We start from the raw sequence: 19257 nt of genomic DNA, 5'->3' as shown, positions 1-19257 counted from the left end.
ACTCAACACCTTCGCCCCACTCAAAACTAGATCTGTATCCTTTACGCACTCTGCTCCATGGTACACACCCGAACTCCGCCTCCTCAAAACCCAAGCCCGCCGCCTTGAACGTCTCTTCAAAAAAACCGGTTCATCCACCCACAAGGACTTATACCTAAACCACATACTGAAGTACAAGCAAACCATTACTCAAACAAAATCTGACTTCTATGCCTCGCTTATTGTATCCGCCTCTGGCTCCACGCGTTCCCTCTTCTCCACTGTCAAAAATTTATTGGGCCCTCCCGATACTCCTCTCTTCCCTTCACTCTCCACCACCTTGTGCAATAACTTCCTGGATTTCTTCTCATCAAAAATCGAAAATATACACCAGCAATTTCCCCCCATCTGTGACACTGCGAACTGCCTCCACTGTACCCTTCCCTCTCTACCAGTATCCTCCCTGCTTTCGAGTTTTATCATTCCACCCACCACGGTTATCTCTTCCCTGATCCTCAAATCCAAACCCTCAACCTGCAAACTTGACCCCCTACCAACCAACCTCGTCAAGCTCTGTCTCCCCTCTCTCCTTCCTCATCTTACCCACATTATTCACACTTCCCTCAGTTCTGGCATCGTACCCCCATCACTCAAGACAGCCATCATCTCACCAATTCTAAAAAAACCTGGTCTCGATCCTGCCGACCTTAACAACTTCCGCCCTATCTCCAATCTCCCGTTCCTCTCCAAAATCCTGGAAAAAGTTGTTCACCACCAGGTCCATACCCACCTTACCGCCAATAGCCTATACGAACACTTTCAATCTGGTTTCCGCCAACTTCACAGCACTGAAACTGCCCTGGTCAAAATCACCAACGACCTCCTAGTAGCCGCAGACTCTGGCCTTGTCTCCATCCTCATCCTCCTTGACCTAACTGCAGCTTTTGACACCATCTCACACAATATTCTCCTCCATCGCCTTGCTTCCATCGGCATAGCCGGCTCGGTCCTCTCATGGTTCACCTCCTACCTATCTGACCGCACCCAGTCCGTCCATCTCCAGAACTTCCACTCCCAGCCCTCTACTGTCAGTTGTGGCGTGCCTCAGGGCTCTGTCCTGGGGCCCCTCCTCTTTATTATTTATCTCCTTCCTCTCGGAAATATCCTTAGGCTACATAACATCAATTTCCACTGTTATGCAGACGACACCCAGCTCTACCTCTCTGCTGCTCCATCTTCTACCCTCCCCCCTCCCTCCCTCCTTACCTGCTTACATAATATCAAATCCTGGTTCACCCATAACTTTTTGAAACTCAACCCTGACAAAACTGAAATTCTCCTCGTGGGCACCAGATCCACCCTTTCTAAAACCAGCACCTTCTCCATTCAAATTGACAACAATACTGTCCTCCCCTCCCCCAAAGTTAAAAGCCTGGGTGTCATCCTAGACGGTACTCTCTCCTTCACTCAGCATATCAATACCACTACCCGGTCGGCCTACTCCCATCTCCGTAACATAAACCGCATCCGTTCCTCACTCACCACCGATAGCACGGCAATACTCATTAACGCCTTTGTCACCTCTCGTTTGGATTACTGTAACTCACTCCTCACTGGTCTACCTCTCAAATCACTTCGCAAACTTCAACTTGTCCAGAACTCTGCTGCCCGAATCATCACCAGAACTCCATCCTCACATCATATCACCCCTGTCCTTAAACAACTTCACTGGCTCCCTGTGTCCTTCCGTATAAACTATAAAATCCTCCTTCTCACCTACAAAGCCCTCCACTCTATTGCCCCACCATACATCACTGAACTACTTCATATCTATTCTCCGCCTCGTCCTCTCCGCTCCTCCAGTTCCACTCTCCTCTGCACCCCTACAGCGCGCCTGGCCACCATGGGCGCTAGATCCTTCAGCCACACTGCGCCCCGCCTTTGGAACATTCTCCCTCATCGCATCCGGTCGTCTCCGGACTTATCAACTTTTAAATCATCACTCAAAACATATCTGTTCCGTATAGCGTTTTCCACCTAACTCTCTTAACTTCTCAAAGCAGCCCGTGATGTCCTACCACCCTCTGCCTATTTCATATTGTCTCATACTGTTTCATATTTGTTGTTCTGTCATCTGGGTTTCTGTATTTCAATTTACTTGTACTGTACTTCGCCCACTTCCTAGATAATCCACGCTTTTGCCTTTACATTCTCTCCCGCCGTTTATGTATTCTTGTTACTGTTGTTTTAATGCACTCTATGTATATCATGCTGTATGCTTCCTTTTCTATCTGTAAGGTGACCTTGAGACTTTGAAAGGCGCCATGAAATAAAATGTATTATTATTATTTATTATTATTTATATTTAACAGGCAGATATGAGCCTGCATTTGAAACAAATATGCATATTTCAAAAAATGTCTCAATTATTCATTTAAGTCATGTCCTGTGGTGATCAGAGCAACTGTTCTACACTTGCAGCACATGTGGCTTCTGCACTCACCAGAAAATAAGAATCAAGTGAAGAATCTGATTGGTACTTTGTTGCAGATTCAGAGTTGAGGTCAATAACTGTTTTATGTGACTGTGTAGAGATGAAGGGGTTTTCACTGCTGCCTGCAGCAGATGAACCTGTGGCAGAGTCCGCTTCTGTCTCTCCCTCTGGCTTCTCCCACTCACTGGACCATGGAGGTGTATCTGTCTCTTCAGAGTCCTTATCATCGCTAATAGGAAGGTCTATTAAAATAGCCACTTCACTGGAGATAGTTGAGCTTACACCAGAGGAAGAGCCCACTGTTTCACCAGATGGCTCTAAAAATCTCAGGTCAGAGTCTACCTGGCCACTAGTGCTGCTTGGTAATGTTGTGTGGGAGGGTTCATAAGTGATATTTAAGGTGTCAGTGTCCTCATCCTCTGCAAGATCTCTTGTACTGCCACCATTTTCCTCTGTGATTCCCTCCACATCAGAGAGGATCCTGTCTGCATCGGTGACATCCATGCGTATGGTGGTGGCCTGGGTGAAGTTCCTGACAAAGGGGGTAGTTGTGGCCAGGGTAAAGGGTGCACTGGATTCAGCATTAAGGGTGGTGGGTGTTGTCAGTGTGGTGGTAGTTGAAGGGGCAGCTGCTGTGGTTGGTGTAGGGGACTCAGTGGGTGGTGGCTGTGTTGTTGTTGTAGTAGTAGCAGCCCGGACAGTGGGAGGTAAAGGGGTCAGTTTTCTTATGGGTGGTGGGATGGTGGGTGTTGGTGGTTTGAACTTGATGATTGAGTAGCACAAGTGAATAAGCAAGAAAAGGAAAGGTAAAAAAGAAAAAAAAGCAGGAGAGGAGACAAAATTAGGATAAAACAGAAAATATGAAAATACATAAAGAAGCAATTTATGAGTTAAAAAAAAAAAAAAAAAAAAAAACTTTACCAAAAAGACAGAAGTACACCAATCACCACAATCAGACAGCACATGCATATACTAATATGCACAGTACAGCATGGCATACAATGCAGTATGATAAATGGTCTGCTTTTTTCCCCTCATTGTTCTCCCTTCAATATACAGTATATATCCTAACATACAAAACAGCAACAAAAAAAAACACTCCCTTTCTGTAACTTATAGTGGACTCACGTTCTGGTTGTAGATAGTGACGTCTTGGCTGCAGGTATGATTGTGTGTGCAGACATGCTGGTGGATGCACCAGTTACACCCCCAGCGGCTGCTCACACATCCTTGGCATCTAGCAGAGCGGCAAGAGTAAAGAACAAATCATGACAAAGATCAGCGGAAAGATGAAAATAGTCTTGTCAAAACAAGAATTCACAGTAAAAGGAAGAAACTCTAAACAGTCTCAGTCAGAAATAAAATGAGTGCCCTATTATAAGCTATCCAGTCCAGGGAGTACCCTGCCTCTTGTCCAGTGTTTGCTGGGATTGGCTCCAGCCCCCAACCCTGACGCTCTACAGGATTATAGATAATGGATTGATGGGTTCTGTCAGGGGTAGCAAACTCAAAACAAGTTAGCAGACCTACTAATGGATCATCTATTTAGCTATAGTAGATCTGACAGTAAGTGTTAAATGTGTGTGCGTGTACTCACGGCCTGCGTCCAGAAAGCTCCTGAACCAAGCTGCAGTTGTAGAAAGTGAATTCTGTCTCTGCTACTGTCACGTTTATGAAACGCAGTGACAGCGTCACCATCACAAACTCTGTATCAGAACAGATCAGATGTCATTGTTTTTCAACTACATGTATAAATGTGACCACCAGTGCCCAAGCCAAAATCTAATTACTGATGATAATATTGAATGCTGAATTGTTGTCATTGTTTCTTACGTTTTAGTATTGTTCAATATTTTGACTAAAATAATAATAATTAAAAAAAAAAAATCACTACAGTCCTTGATGCGCTTTACTTTTGGATCTACTCAAGAAAACTGATGACCAAATACGAAGATACTCACCATCTCCATGGCCAATGGGTGGCAGACTGCTGGCGTCAGGGGTGGTGCATGTTACACCGTTGTTACTGACGGAGGCAGGAGTTTCTGTGTCTTCGAAAAAGCATGAGTATGCCTCCCCTTCTCCTAGACTGGGGAGGCCGTCTACTGACACTGTGATCTGTAGGAGGGGGCAGAATAGAAACTAAATATCAAGAAAAGTAAGAAAATGATGGAAAAAAAACAAAAACAAATTCTGTCCACACTGCACTGAAACAACCAAAAAAAGAAATGTTTTTCCAACTAAAATTAGACTGCAAGAGACATATAAGTTGAAGAAAGAAGGCAAGAATAGAATATTATATTGTATTAATTCCATCTGTTCCCCATTCTCTCCCCCTGCATTACCTCAGTTTTCTCCCCACGGCTGATGTTGTAGAGGCTGAGGTGCTGAATACTGAGGCACTGCTGTGTCTGGTTGAAACTCCACAACCAGTGGCCCTGCAGAGACCCTCGCTGGCACTCCCAGCGCTGGCCACACCTGAAATAACACAGGGGAATTAGAGAGATACAAGGACAAAGAAAGTGGCAAAGTAGAAGCTTAAGAGCATCTGCAGTATCCACACCATTTTTTGTTTTACACAGCACATGCACATTGACTCACCGTCCCTCCAAGACGCACCAGCCACAGTAGGGGTCTTTGGCAGAGAGACAGGACTGGCAGTCCAGGTGATCTCCACATTCTGCCACTGGACGTTTTTCTACCTGAAAACAAAAATGAGGGTCAGTACACAAAGGCATATTTATGTGACGCTGGTGGATACCAGGGGTATCTTGGTCATTTTTTATTATGGTCTGTGTATTAGAGTTGTGTAACTAACAAACCATACAATTATAATATTTCTCGTTTTGCAATCAAATTGGCCATATTTTCCAACAAGACTAAATAAGCAGCTTACTCATTGCTTTAGTCTCTTTTACCTCCGAGTGCCTTGGATTCTTCTGGTGCCACAATGTTATAGGCTCACACACTGACTGAATATATTCAATTATAATTACTTTATTATCAAATCCCAAAGAGCACTTAATTGTTTTGAGACTAACCTCCACTCTTTATGTGCACTTTAATTATAGTCAATGTACTGTTACCTCATCTGGATAAACCTTAATGCTAATGTTATCGTTCCATAACGTTTCATCTTGGAAGGAAAATTAGTCCTAGAAGATTTTACATGAAGTGCAAGGTGGGACTCTTGTAGTAGACTGAAATGCAAGTAAGTCATTCTTAGTTATCTAGGCAGACTAGCATTAGCCTTCCCAACCTTCCAAGTTCAAATTTGCCATGCAATACCAAACTACGTTATTCTACCAGAATCAAAGTGCTCCTTCGTCTTTGCTCAAATTTAGAAATTGCTGCAATTCTGACTCCAAACAACTTCAGTCTGCTGGTACGTAAAGCATGACAATTACATGGCCTGTAATCATATTTATTTGGTTTTAGGTAAGAATTTTGGATGTGCATATTTGTTGCAGCTTTACATTTGGATTGAAGTGTTCAGTTGTCTAGAATTGAGACAAGGCATTCAATGTATAGACTCTGAGTTTTCCAAATCCATTTATCAGCATCTATAGCTGCCCACACAGGCTCTACAGGGAGCGTGCCAACACAATGGAAGCCACTTCTCTGATCAATACCATTGTTGTGTCTGACCTTACACCTCCTGCTGAATATTGTAACCATCATTGTGAGGTTAGTGACCTTTGCTCTCGACAGCCAGCTGGCATCTCCGTTTCCTTTTATGCTCTTTGCCTCTTATTCTTTTATCCTCTTTCTCAGTGAGAGAGACACAGCTTGAGGAAGTATCAAAGCCTGAAAAACTCTGACAAACGATAAATTGTCTGACAATGAATAACAAGTCATGTTCTGTCTCGTGTATGGAGACATCTGGGTAAGTGGTTGAATGGAAAGACTCACCAAGAGCTCTACGGCTGTTTCTACATCTGCTGAGTAGTTTGAATATAAAAGCTTCCTTGCTAAAAGAGACTGCTCAATGTATGCTGTTTATTTATTTATTTACTTAGATTATAAATAATATGTATCACTTACAACTGCCCAAAACTGTGCAGCTGCATTCTTTGTATACTTACAGTAGTTTTGGTCATAATGTAGATGTGTGATCCATTTTGATCCAATACAAGGTCACTGTTTATTGGTGAGTTTGGATGGATGATTGTGTTCGCATATACCTCCACCATGCCATCCTGCCCAAGATATACCTGAAAAGGAGAAGATACATCATAATAAATAATAAAAATACATAAACATCACTAGTGATGGATTTATAGATAGACTTCATACTGCCAGATTATTATGACAGGCTGACAAAAAAAGAAAATAAAGCAAAAGGAATATCTTCATCATCTTACAACTCAAAATCAAATCAAACTGCACTTGTGCAGGATTGCAGCAGAAGTGGCCATGAATGTGATTACCACTCAGTCAAATCAAATATGAGGCACAGGAAGACACCTCTGGTTTAAGTGGTTCCCATGCCTTCAAACTCTCATGTTACCTCATTTTAATGAGATTAGCAGAGGTTTCATGCCTTGCTCCATAAAGCTCTCACTGATCACAGTGAACTGACTAGAGAATCAGTTGTCCAATTAGGAAGATGCACTCAACACATAATGGCACAGGAAGAAGCTTTGTCATGCTTGGCGACCTAGGAACATTAGTGGAGTTTGGTTTTTTTGCAAGTCATATTTAGTAAATAATAAAAAGCTGGATTAAAGAACAGGTTTGCATCTTTTTAAAGCCATTCAAAGTGGTACTGCTCACCGTGATCATTTCTTCTGTCCGCACTAGCTGATTCCTTACTCCTGACAAATGGGGGGCAAACACAGTCCTTGCTCTGTGTAAAATGTTTTCAACATGCGTACTTAATGTTTCCAGCTGTCATGTTAGCAGAAACATTTTTGATTTGCTGTTTTCACACTGGTCATATTTTACACTGAGCTGATAGTAAAAAGAGGACAAAGACTTGAAAGAAAGGTAGCTCTTCATGTATGGAAAACAAACCTAGCACTTCACTTAAAATAAAACTATGTCACTCCAGTAATTATTACCAGGACCTAACTTTCTTTGTATGATTCCAGTGGAAAAGATAAGAGAGAAGATAACTGCAGTATGCAGTGCAGCTGAAGCTACCATGAAGCTTTTAGCAATCTAACTTAACCAGATAAAGTGGGAATCGCCCAAAGTTACAGAATATTTAGTGCTGAACTTCCTGTTTGTGTACTTTACTTCCACCACTCCTTAGCAAGATAACACCTGGTTATTCTCAGGAAAGTTTTGTCACGATGAACAACTGAGATAAACATATTGTTGTGTTGTCACGCTGAATGATTTCAATATCTGTTTCATGTGTGTTAATTTTTGACACAGTTATGACTCAGTTTCACCTCACAGTGTCTGTCTCAATCTTCTCCTCGCTGTCCCTCCCCTTCAGCTCTGCTGCATGCCCTTAGGGAGGGTTTTGTTTTTGTCCTGCTCATTGTCTGTGTCTATTATAGACCATATCCTGATGGCTAAAATGCCATCAATAATGAGTTAAATTACTGTTAATCCTGCCTAAATGGGGCTTAAGACAGCCATTCTCCATTCCTTGTTTGGCTGTCTCACACTAACTCACTCCAGGTACTCATTGCTCCTGGCCAAGAGATTAATTGGCATGTAACACCTCAGTTTTATTCAGGGATCCAACATGATACAACATGTTACCTGACAAACTTTAAAAATGCTGGTAGGTGATTTTTTTTTTTAACCTTTGGCCAGAGCCAATGTCCCTGAGTCCCCTCTGCTTCCAGTCATTGTCCTAACATAAACTAATCATACATGGGTGTGAAGTATAATGGATGACGAACTGTGGTCTTTCATACAGAAATACATACACACACACACACACACACACACTGTATCTGAATGCTGTGGAATTTGTCCTGCTGTGATACAATAATCCTATTTCAATAACTTCAGCTACATGGAGTGCTGCTTTGATCTTCGACATATCTAAAAGTACTGTGTCTGGCTGTGTCTCACTTTCTCTCTTTTACCCCCACCCACCCACACGCACGCACACACACACACACACACACACACACACACACACACACGCGCGCACGCGCGCACACGCGCACACGCGCACACGCACACACACACACACACACACACACACACACACACACACACACACACACACACACACACACATAGACTCCTGGAGTACCTAACAGCAGAGTTATGTCTGCAATCCTCTTATCTCGTATCTATGTTGTTCTATGTGACCATACATTGCAGTTTTTGGGAAAGAAGCAGCACTTAGACCTTGAAAAACAAGGTTAGACCCAAATCATGTTTTGCTGTAATACATTCCATCAATTCTCCAGAAAACATATCACTGCTTTAAAGCATTACCTCAAAAATGCAAAAAAAGTTCAAGCCTCATCAAGATCAGGTCTATCACACATTGTGGTCCACAGAACAAAAAGCGAATGAATTAAGTGTTGGGATCATGTTGGCATGCTAGGCTGTGTATGTTGGAACACTGTGAACATCGGAATGACTGGAATCTTCCAGGCTGTAGTCACATAGTGATGCAGAAGTACAGTGTATGGGAACAGGCATAGACTTGGACTAAAAAAAAAACAGCCCAGGAAATGCTTGCAAATGTTTTATGTGATCTAAGGTGTGTTTGTGTTGCTGGGAATGATTCACAGACATCCTTAAAAGGAGCCGACAGTAAATGCTGCCAAGGCAGGGCAGTATGGATCACAGTATTAAGTAAGATCTAATACTTACCTGGTTGCAGTGAATGGGAAACTAGGACTATTTTCATGATCCTAGTTATCCCTGTGATGCACCGCTGTCCAGGGCGTTTCCCTGCCTCCCTCCCCAGTTCATGCTGTGGCAGGCTAGAGGCCCTAAAGAAACTGGCACCAACATAGAAATATGTATGACAGCACATGGATGAGTCACCTTGTGCAGAGTCCCTTTAGAGTCTCCTAGGAAGGCGATGCTGTGTCCCTCTCTGACGCTTACAGCCACAGCAGTGAGACGGGCAGCTGAGGTGTGCCAAACAGCATTAGCTACCAGTGGCATCCGGCTCGCCATTGGGCTAGGGGTGTGGTCAGAGCCACAAGGATATGCCTTCAAGGTATTCTACAAAATTTTGCCAAAACATAAAGTATGGTTAGCTGGTTATTTTGTCTTTGAGTTTTTTTTTTATTATATATGACCTGAATGAACCCACCTTTATTCTGATTTAAACATTTTTGTAAACATTATTTTGGTTTTATTAAGTTAAGTGAAGGCAAACACCAGAGTGGTGACACCAGTGGAAACACCAGACTAACAAGTATTCAAATCTTTCTGTTCTTTCCTATTATTGCCTCAGAGCCTCTGAATCCTCTTAATTCATCATAAGAGGATTGCACCATTGGTAAAAGCCGGTTCTTTCAGAGACAGCCAACTGGCTCTTTTGGTTTGGGAAAACAAGTGCTCCAAATCCTGCTTTCCAGTAATTCTCCAGGCTCTGGCTCCAGAAAATTGGTCCTGAAGGAGGGAGTAGAATAAGACATCTTTTTTTTGGCTACTCAGCGTTCATCTATTAAGAAAACATAAGATTGCTTATCTTTGTTACAAGGGAACCTGTCTATGTCTAATTCATTTTTCCTGTCCTCCCTTCCTTCAATCATTTTTCTTTCAGAATCTCCTGTCTCTCTGTCCTACATCTGTTTCCATCCCCCTATTTCTTTCTCTGTCACTCTCAGTCCTCTTATGTTAGTGGGTTTCAAAAGAACTCAAATCATTCCTTGACAGTGCTCATTAAGCAGCACAGCTAACTCGGGGTTAGTTTGGTTTATTGATTGCTAAGGATCCCATTAAATGGTTCTGTGGGCTGGCAAGATCAGAGGGGTGGGGGTTACCAAAGGGTTGCAAAGCTGTTCCTGGGGCATCTAGAAGCTCTGGGCTTTTAAATTAGGACCTCATTAGAAGACTTCCATCCATCCATTATCTATAGCCACTTTTTCTTCCTATCTTGCCTTGATACTTGGCTGTACGTTCTCTCTCTTGTCTTAAGCACTGAAACCAAATCAGTCAATACATTTGAGGCAGTAGAAGACAGCCGGAAATTATTCATAATGATATACAGCCCTAATGTATGTAGTATAAGGCAAGTATCCTTGCTGTAACAAGCACACAAAGTAGAACATAGTGGTACACAATTCTGCTCAGTGGACCACGGAAAAAGAGCAATTTGAGAGTTTGACATGAACATGTTACTGAATTTCCTTCCATCAAAGAAAGGATGTGTTTCAACAGGTTGATGTTAACGGTTAAACACAACAAAACATTTAACTCCTTCTATCAGCTTCTTACCAAGGGCAGGTTGGCACAGCTGGACTTCACCTCATACTCTATGTAAGCCATCTCTCCTCTTCCCTCCACCTGCCCATCCTGGGTGTAGCAGAGGTCACGGGTGGAGTTTATGTGCCTGTCAAGCTCATCCAAAGGGTAAACACACAGAGCCGAGGCATCTAAGGGATTGTTGTTTGTGGAGCTGATACGGGTGGAGAACACTCCCAACAGATCTTCGCCTTCCCGGCCCTCACCTTGTCCCACCTGTTATAACAAAAGCATGAGGGGAAAACTCAGAAAAGTTAAACATACAATATCAGCTCCACCTATTTCAAAAATTCATACTTGCTCATGGCAAAATTGTTATATAATTCTGAAAAACATATTCAAAGCAAATTAATACCTGGGCTGCCTGGAGCAGATTGTAAGTCTTAGAAGAAGTTGTAGATTGACAGACGAGAGGGACTTCCACATAAGAATAGTAAGAGGTGTCATCTAGGCACACACGGGCGGCATAGGTCCGGTACTCCCTCGAAGTTGACTTGATGTCACGGCGGTAAAAGAGGAAGTATACATAAGTACGTCGTGTGAATGCCGTCACAAAATGATGGTCGTACTCTGACAGGCGCCCAGCGACAGCCAGCTTAGCTGTTTCCTCATAGGAAAAAATCGGTTCTGATGAAAGGTGGCGAGTGGAGATGGGTGGGTGGCTGGCAGTATAGCCCCTACCCACATACATTAATGTCCTTTCCCCGCCACGAGGCCCCACGACCAGCCCCACAGTCGACACTGATGGATCATTGGCTGCAACATACTGTGTATCCACGGGCCTTTCAGTAGAGAAGAGAACTTTTCTGATTGATGCCAAGCTGCGTTTCTGGCAGATTCCTTGGTGGACGCTGCCACAGGTGATCAACTCCAAGGCTTTTGGATCCACCAGCAGCAATTTGTTGTGATTGCTAGTTTGCCTGGCCTGGGGACAGTTGAACTCAGTCACGGGGGGAAGGCAGTCCTTGCTGTCGCTGACAGGGCCGGTCGTCTCCTCTTGCTCTAGTTGGAGTCCATCTAATCCATTGAGCTGGAAGAGGTGGTCCCTAGCTCCCACGTACACCGTCCCAACAAAGGGGTCCGGGTGGAGCACCAGGTGTTGAAATTCAGTGTCATTATGGGAAAACCGTGGATAGGGGCGACCATGGACAGAAACAAAGATGATGGGGATCAGGAGCAGGAGCAGGGTGGAGTTCAGAGTCTTCCCATATAGCATGGCAAATTTTCTGAGGGGAAAAACAGCAAGGTTAGATACTCAATAGCACATGATTGAGGTTAAACATTAGCATTTAATAAGACTAAATGCTGCTTCCATATGGCTGAATACACTCCACCCGTGACCCAAGAGTTTAACAGATACAAGCAATGGGTATAAGGAATAATATCTCACCATCTGTGTACTTTGTTAAGATGAAGATTTCCTCCGCCTGATCACCTGGTATCATATCCCATTCTTTGTCTCTCTGCCTGATAAGTATTAATCTGTATACAGAAAAGAGACACAAAGGGAGAGACAGAAACATGACTCAGAGATAGATCAGCAAGTTTCAATATGTCTCTCTAATCACATTACTCATCAGAAAAGTCACAAAAAAAACATCAGAAGCCACAGTGTCTCTTAAAGGTGTAGCATTTAAAACAACAACTTTCATTCCCATTTCAGCAGCTTCACTCAACACCTCTGAGGAGAGTGGTTTGTGCACGCTGAGAGCATTAGAGATAAAATCTCTTTAATTATTGAGCAGGCTTCTATGACCTTTCACTGACCTCACTGACGAAGGTTATTGAATAAATAAATAACTCCTTTACACTGTAGTGCATAGAGAAAAGCTTTGAACTGGGGATATGTAGGGCCTCTGTACAGAACTAGATACACAGACCATTGTGTACAGTATATTGAAATTGTGCACTGGCAGACTTATTCATGCCCCAACACTCTGCTTAATGGCGGGAAAAGAAACATGTAGAGGAAAGCTATGTCCCTGTAAGAGTAAGAGACAAAAAAAAAAGCAATATTGTGCACAATTACTTTGCAGTGTGAATAGATTGCTAATACATTAGGCATGCAGTGACATCTCACCTAACTGTCTACCCCCTGGAGCTGCAATCAGGACAAAGACAAGGGAGGCTGAAAGGGAGGAGACCGGGAATATGGTGTGTTGGTGTGGATGTGTGTGCATGTTTGTGCATGTGTGTATAACCAGGGGCCATCCAGGAGCAGGTGCATGTGTCTTAGTATGTGTCTGGTAAGTGGGTGAGTGTGTCTCAGGTCTCCACTTTACTTATTCATGAGCAGGATAAGAAGTATAGTAAGTAATAACCTCCACGCCCACTGTTATGGGTTGGGTGTAATGTGTGTATGCGTGTTATTGTCAAGCGTGGCCATTACAGTCTGTTAAACAGCGCTGAAAATTCACAGTCCTCTGAGACGGAGGAGGAATAGTCTTATTAAATATAAATATAAAACAAACCAATTCTTCGAGCCTCATGTTTTATTGAGTCAAATCTGCTTCAGCTCTCAGATACAAGTTCTGTTTAGCCATGTTGTTAGCATTTTCATTGTGAGTGCTTAGCAGTTAGCTCAAAGCACTGCAGTACAGCCTCACAGAGCAGCTTGCATGATAGCGTCTGGTGAGATATTTAACTAAACTGTGTGACTTCTGGCACACATACTTCTCCAGCAAACAATAAATGTGAGACATTCACAAAATCTGTTTTCGCACAGTAAAGTGAATAGGACTTTACCCTTATTAATCACATCGCGACCTGAATTTTCCTTTGCGGATAAATGAAATTTAACTCGTAATCATCACATCACAGATGTTAAAACACAAGACGTTTTATTAAGAGTCAAACAGTAAAAGCTAAAATACAGCATAGCATATACATGTTTACATTTTTCTGTGGTCAGTATAAAGCATATGTTTTACATTAAAAATGTGTTTCTCATTCTCATGACACAAATGTATTGTGTCATGAGAATCGTGTCATGCAGGTGGTTATCTCTTGTACACGTCAGAAACCAGTACCAGTGCCAATATATTGTGGTACAGTGAGTTCAGGAGAAGCTGCCCTTTGTTCCTTCTAGTTTGAGGAGACACTAATGGGCAGGTGTTTTCTGTTATCACATTTAATGATACCAAATGGCCTTTTTTTTTTTAGCTCCTATTGTTTGAACTGACCAATCAGTAGTTTCGCCTCCCTTGAGGAGAAGTGTCATTTCAGAGTCATCATGGGTCTTGAATCATGTCCTGAAATCTACAATAGAGGTGTTTGTTGGAACATCACACAAACTACAGCAATGCTGAAAGTAGGGTTTTGTTTTTTATTACAGGATATAATGAGATAATGGAACACTTTCTAAAGTTAGTCTACTTTCAGTCAGTAGATTTGATTTAATTATAACAAGAACTTAGGCTAATAACTTAAACTGAATGTTTTCTGCCTTATCCAGCCTCTGTAACAGAGACCCTGGGAACAAATCTAGACAAATTCTCACAGTGACTCTGAGCAAGCATCCTCACCTGCTCTTTGACCGGCCAACATGCTGCACTCAACATATTTATAGCCTACAGTGACCCCATCACCATGGGAACTTCCTTTTACCAACCAGTAATGACGGTTTCCAGTGAGATCAGACTGGATGACTGTGGTGTGGGACAAAGTGGAGATGGAGGGGAACAGGGACACAAGAAATACAGCTGTGGTTGATGTAAAAAGACAGGGGAAGTCCAATATGGGATATTTCTCTTGACATCTAAGACCTTTTAAGGCTATGCAACATTTTCACTTCATCCATCATCTAAATAGCCACTTTTAAAGTTAGATTGCTCTTTAATTGTGAATGAGATGCTTGTGGATATTCATGGCATAAATTACTTTTAAGCTTTTTAAGCTAATAAGAACAAATCCATTATGTTTACAAAAGTTAAAATCCTAGAGGTTCATCTTTATTCATTAGCAGATGTAATGAATAAGACCCAGACTACCAAAACTGAAAGAGAAACTTCTACTTCTATCCTTAGGGGCAATGTGTTTCATAGCAAAACAAACACCACTACCAGCTTTTAGAGGAGCAGAGGGGTGGCTTCCGTCATGCTGTTCACCAACAATTTCCAGAGTTCATCTCTTATGTCTGGTATGCAGCATGTTCAGTGATGGGGCACAGTCCAACAACCTATAAATAACCTCCCCCTATCAGACTGTCAACTGAAGTGGGGAGAGGAATGGGTGGTCACACAAGAACAATGGAGTAAATATTCACATGCATTAAAATAGCCAATTAAAAATATATGACTGAAATCCCCAGAACTTTACCTCTGGCTGGGGTGAAAACAAATTCCTGTAACAGGAATTTGTATAAAACTATTGAAGTAAAATCCACTTTATTTCACAGTGGACAGTGCACCTCCAAATCAACAGTAGTAAAAAAGAGTGTGTGTGCTAACAAATGTACTTCTCAGAATGTGGTCTCATCAGTGAACTTTTGCCCTCACCATTTCTATCTTTCTCGCTTTCTCTCTCTGTCCATGTTAATTAATCACTGAGAGGCTACTGTGCAAGTTCATTTCTAAAGCTCATAATGATCCATGACAGTCCACTGAACGCATAAGACCCCATAAAATATGTGGGGTCAGCACCACAGGGACAGTGGGGGACACTGGGCCCAGAGCCATAGTGTCTTGCCTTGTATTGTTATGTCCTTGTAGGTCGGCTGGCGTCTTGCTAGCAACATGTCTAGCACAGACAACTCGACCACCCTAGCAAACCCCTTGCCCCCCCCAAAAAAACCCCACTGTGAGCATGAATCTGTCACTGTGAAGCTAAATACACAGTATACGTAAATAACAATGTTCTTTTACACTCTAGTTGAGATCAAACTGAATGTGTCACCACACCCTTTATGTAACTTCCAATCCACACATCTAGTGAGTACATCCACTTGCCGGTTGTGTGCCCCTACTTAGATGGTTAGATCACTGAAAGCGCTAATATTATGAGAGGCAGATGCACACGTTTGGCCTCTCTCTATTTCCGTCGCCTTCTTTAGGGTCATTGGCCCTCTCTCTCCCCTTAGCTCACATCCAGACACAGAGGGTCTCTTTCTCTGTCCCTCCGGTGTGCTGAAGGGGCTCTCTGTCTGCTGCTGGAGGGAATAGTGTCCCTTTCACAGCTCTCTGACCAAGTGGCTGCCCTGAACGGACACAGGATAAAAGCTACTTCCCTTGGAAAAAGAGTCTACACACCCATCTATATGAGTACAGACACAACACACTTTTTCATGTGCACACACACTCACTGAGCCCGTTTTATGACAGGATCCTTTCACCCCAGAGACAGTGATGCCCTCCCTGGGAAAAGCAGGTGTTAAGCCTAGCTGCTTAGTACAACATGACACGCATGACCTGAGAGCCACTCTAAGAGCAGTTGACTTTATTCTAATACAGTCTGTTCTGACAATGTTTCATAATATCTAGTCAATACATGATATTCATTTAACCAAGCCAGCTAACTTTTACAAAATAAAAGCTACATGATAATGAAGCAATAATCTATAATGAAACTGAAATTAAATGACCAAATAAATGATGAAATAAGCACGCACTGAAAACAGAAGGAAAAGCACAGCTGTAAAAAATATAATGACTGAATTCCATTTAGTTTCTTTGTAAATTCATTTATGACATAAATATAAAAACTTAGTCCAATAGATAAATTACTGAAGTGAACTGTGAAATCATTTAAAAATAATACAATACCACATGATCATTTTATTGTTTTGTTGGAGATCTTTGTTTTAAATCATTGAAAGTTTAGATGGTTGATTATTCTAGGTTTTTATTCTAAAGATGTTTCTCAGTAAAAACGCATGCAAATCTTGCAGTGTTGTAGCTGAGAAGAGCTAAGCTTAGCTGCCAGTTGGTGAAGTTGCTGAGAAACACTGAGCTCATGTAATTAGCTAATTAGGGAAGATAATATCATGACAAACCTGAGAAAGATCTTTTGAAGATAAAAAAATGTTTATAATAGAACATGAAAGAAAAAAAGATGAATTCAGGTTTTAAAAATTGTGTTTGAATGATTTATTTCTTATTTTATACCTTTTACATCTTATTTCACTTTGGGGCTCTATACAGTTCACATTCTACAAATCCTTATGAAACAATAAAGCAATATTAAAATGAAATATAAAATTTGTTTTAATTTTTAACTCTATATGGAGGGAAATCTAAGAGCAGAGCACAGTGTGAATGTCAATCTAAAATCTGGTTTCCCGGAGTGTATGACAACAAAGCATTTGACCCCTGTCATGAAAATATGACGGACTGGAACTTCAACATTCAACAGGCACAAGGATCAAAGAGCAGTGAGGAGGAAGCAGGGGGTAATGGGCTTAATGAGACAGAGAAAGAGAATGAGTGACAATGGCAGCTGAGGCCCAATTTAACATTTGAAGCAGGGACAGGCAAATGGCTGAGGGACCTAAGTGGCACTGGAGTTTCGTTATAAATCTAAGAGAGCATGTTTGAATATAGGTTCATGGGAATACATCATCCTCAGCAGCTAACCTACCTCAAATAGTATGATAAACTAAAATAGATCTCTATATTTAAAATAAGATAATAATAGTGAGAAGCGCTCAGTGTGCTGTGTGTGTCAGGCAGTGTGTTAAGTGGGCAGTGGTCAGATCTGTTGCTCAGGCTCTGCTGACAGCGCTGGACCACAACAGCATGGAAAGCAGCCAGACAATCCTGCCACAATTACAGACCTCAGTTCTCTGGTCTGGAGTGAAAGAGTCAGCCAGGCGACCACAGCAAGACAGACTGTGTCAGGAGAAAGGGGGGAAGGCTTCATGATGCAAAACATAACTTCTGCTAAATATCAAGAATAACAGTACACCCTGTTCACTTACTGGGCCACAATCTGCTTTAAATGTTTTCAGGATAATGTAAATATAAAGTATAAATCTGTACTAAAAGGAAGCAGGGATCCTGAATATTCTTAAATAAAGAGAATATGCAGTGAGGATGTGTGTAGTTAGTTGACATGGAATACAGAGATGTGAATGTATGGGCGAGTGGATGCAGTAAGGGACCAGGCTCCTTCCTGTTCATAACCATGAACTGTAGGTTTAATATGCAGGTGATGGAGATTCACACACACTCTCATCATGTTTGTGCTTACAGCAGGTCTGACATTAACATCAAGCACTTCAAATCAAATCCAGGGTAATATTTTAAACAGTATTTGAGATAAAGCCACTATCAGATACAGTGAATCTATCCTAAGCTTTTGCTAGTGAGCAGATGAAGGCATTTGCATTCTGCCTCCAATAAAACAAAGCAGGCTTAAATAGCTTCTCTTCTGCTTTGCTTCTGCCTTGGCTGTTGAATTCAGACTTTCCATATGCTCAAATGAGGCATCACGTCATCGAGGACGCGCTGGTACGGTCATTGTGTGGCAGAATGCTAAGGACGTGACAGTGGGACGAGCATGTGTATTCATTTGTTTGTGGATGGTCTGCATACATTACCACCTACAGCCACATTTCACACACAGTCACACATACACATGCACACAGACACACACAAACATGCACACACGCACGCACGCACATGCGGCCGCCTCTTCTTTCACAACACTCAATAGCTTGAGAAAGCCCTTTGTCGTCCTTCGTTGTCGTGACGACTAGCTTGGGTCGAGTGAATAGCAAGTGGAGGTCTGGCTCTCCCAGTCTGTGGGCATTTTAATCAGCTTGTCACCCTGTCTGTGTTCTAACAACACACTCTCCCTTGTCCTGCTCTGAGGCCAGAGACGCTTCTCGGCTTTAGTTATATAGCTTTTTCATAATCACATCTTCAGCAAAATCTTTTCAGTGTCATCTTGTGATGCAGAGAGCTCTGGGAAACATCAAGTCTGATTTTCTGCTGTATTATTGAATTAAAGAAAAAACGTGCCATATCCAGCAGAAAGACCAATGACAATGAACCAGGGTATTATTGCTAGTAAGCCTGGACTGAGGGTGGAAAATCTGCTTTCTCCCCACTTTCCAGTTTAATAAATTTAAGGTTATGAAACATGCAGTATTTCTTCTCTAACTCCCCCCAAAATGCCCATCTACTCTCAGGAACTTATTGCTGGATGTTTGAGTCTGGAACACGGATCTGAGAATATGATTTGTTTTATTCATGACTGATTTTGCGGCTCATGACCCCTGGCAAACCTTAGACTCATAACACACTAAGTGGAGTCAGTCCTGTGTCCCCTCCTGTGTCACCCTTCTCAAGTTCTATCTCCTGTCTCACCCACCCACTACCACTGTGCCTGGTATCTGAGGCACCCATCTGGATGCCACACATTTTCTACATGTTTCATGAGGG

General features: G+C 42.3%; 1 protein-coding gene across 3 annotated transcripts in view; it reads right to left on the bottom strand.

Moving 5' to 3' along the window:
* Positions 1 to 19257, bottom strand: part of plxnb1a (plexin b1a) — a 52511-nt gene that overhangs the window by 17826 nt on the left and 15428 nt on the right. For 2 of the 3 annotated variants that reach the window (XM_026331874.1, XM_026331876.1), the window contains exons 2-12: positions 12267 to 12358; positions 11232 to 12102; positions 10850 to 11092; positions 9446 to 9628; positions 6559 to 6687; positions 5075 to 5175; positions 4819 to 4951; positions 4435 to 4591; positions 4071 to 4179; positions 3602 to 3710; positions 2483 to 3235 (exon numbers count right to left, since the gene is read on the bottom strand). In XM_026331874.1, coding sequence (XP_026187659.1) covers positions 2483 to 3235; positions 3602 to 3710; positions 4071 to 4179; positions 4435 to 4591; positions 4819 to 4951; positions 5075 to 5175; positions 6559 to 6687; positions 9446 to 9628; positions 10850 to 11092; positions 11232 to 12092 — 2778 coding nt within the window. In that variant the 5' untranslated portion in view covers positions 12093 to 12102; positions 12267 to 12358. The remainder of the gene's footprint in view (positions 1 to 2482; positions 3236 to 3601; positions 3711 to 4070; positions 4180 to 4434; positions 4592 to 4818; positions 4952 to 5074; positions 5176 to 6558; positions 6688 to 9445; positions 9629 to 10849; positions 11093 to 11231; positions 12103 to 12266; positions 12359 to 19257) is intronic. The other variant, XM_026331877.1, reaches the window with a different exon arrangement.

Source organism: Mastacembelus armatus, chromosome 7, assembly GCF_900324485.2.
Source record: "Mastacembelus armatus chromosome 7, fMasArm1.2, whole genome shotgun sequence".
NCBI classification, from domain to species: domain Eukaryota; kingdom Metazoa; phylum Chordata; class Actinopteri; order Synbranchiformes; family Mastacembelidae; genus Mastacembelus; species Mastacembelus armatus.
Note: the sequence above shows the minus strand (reverse complement) of the source record. Positions and strands in the feature narration are given on the sequence as shown.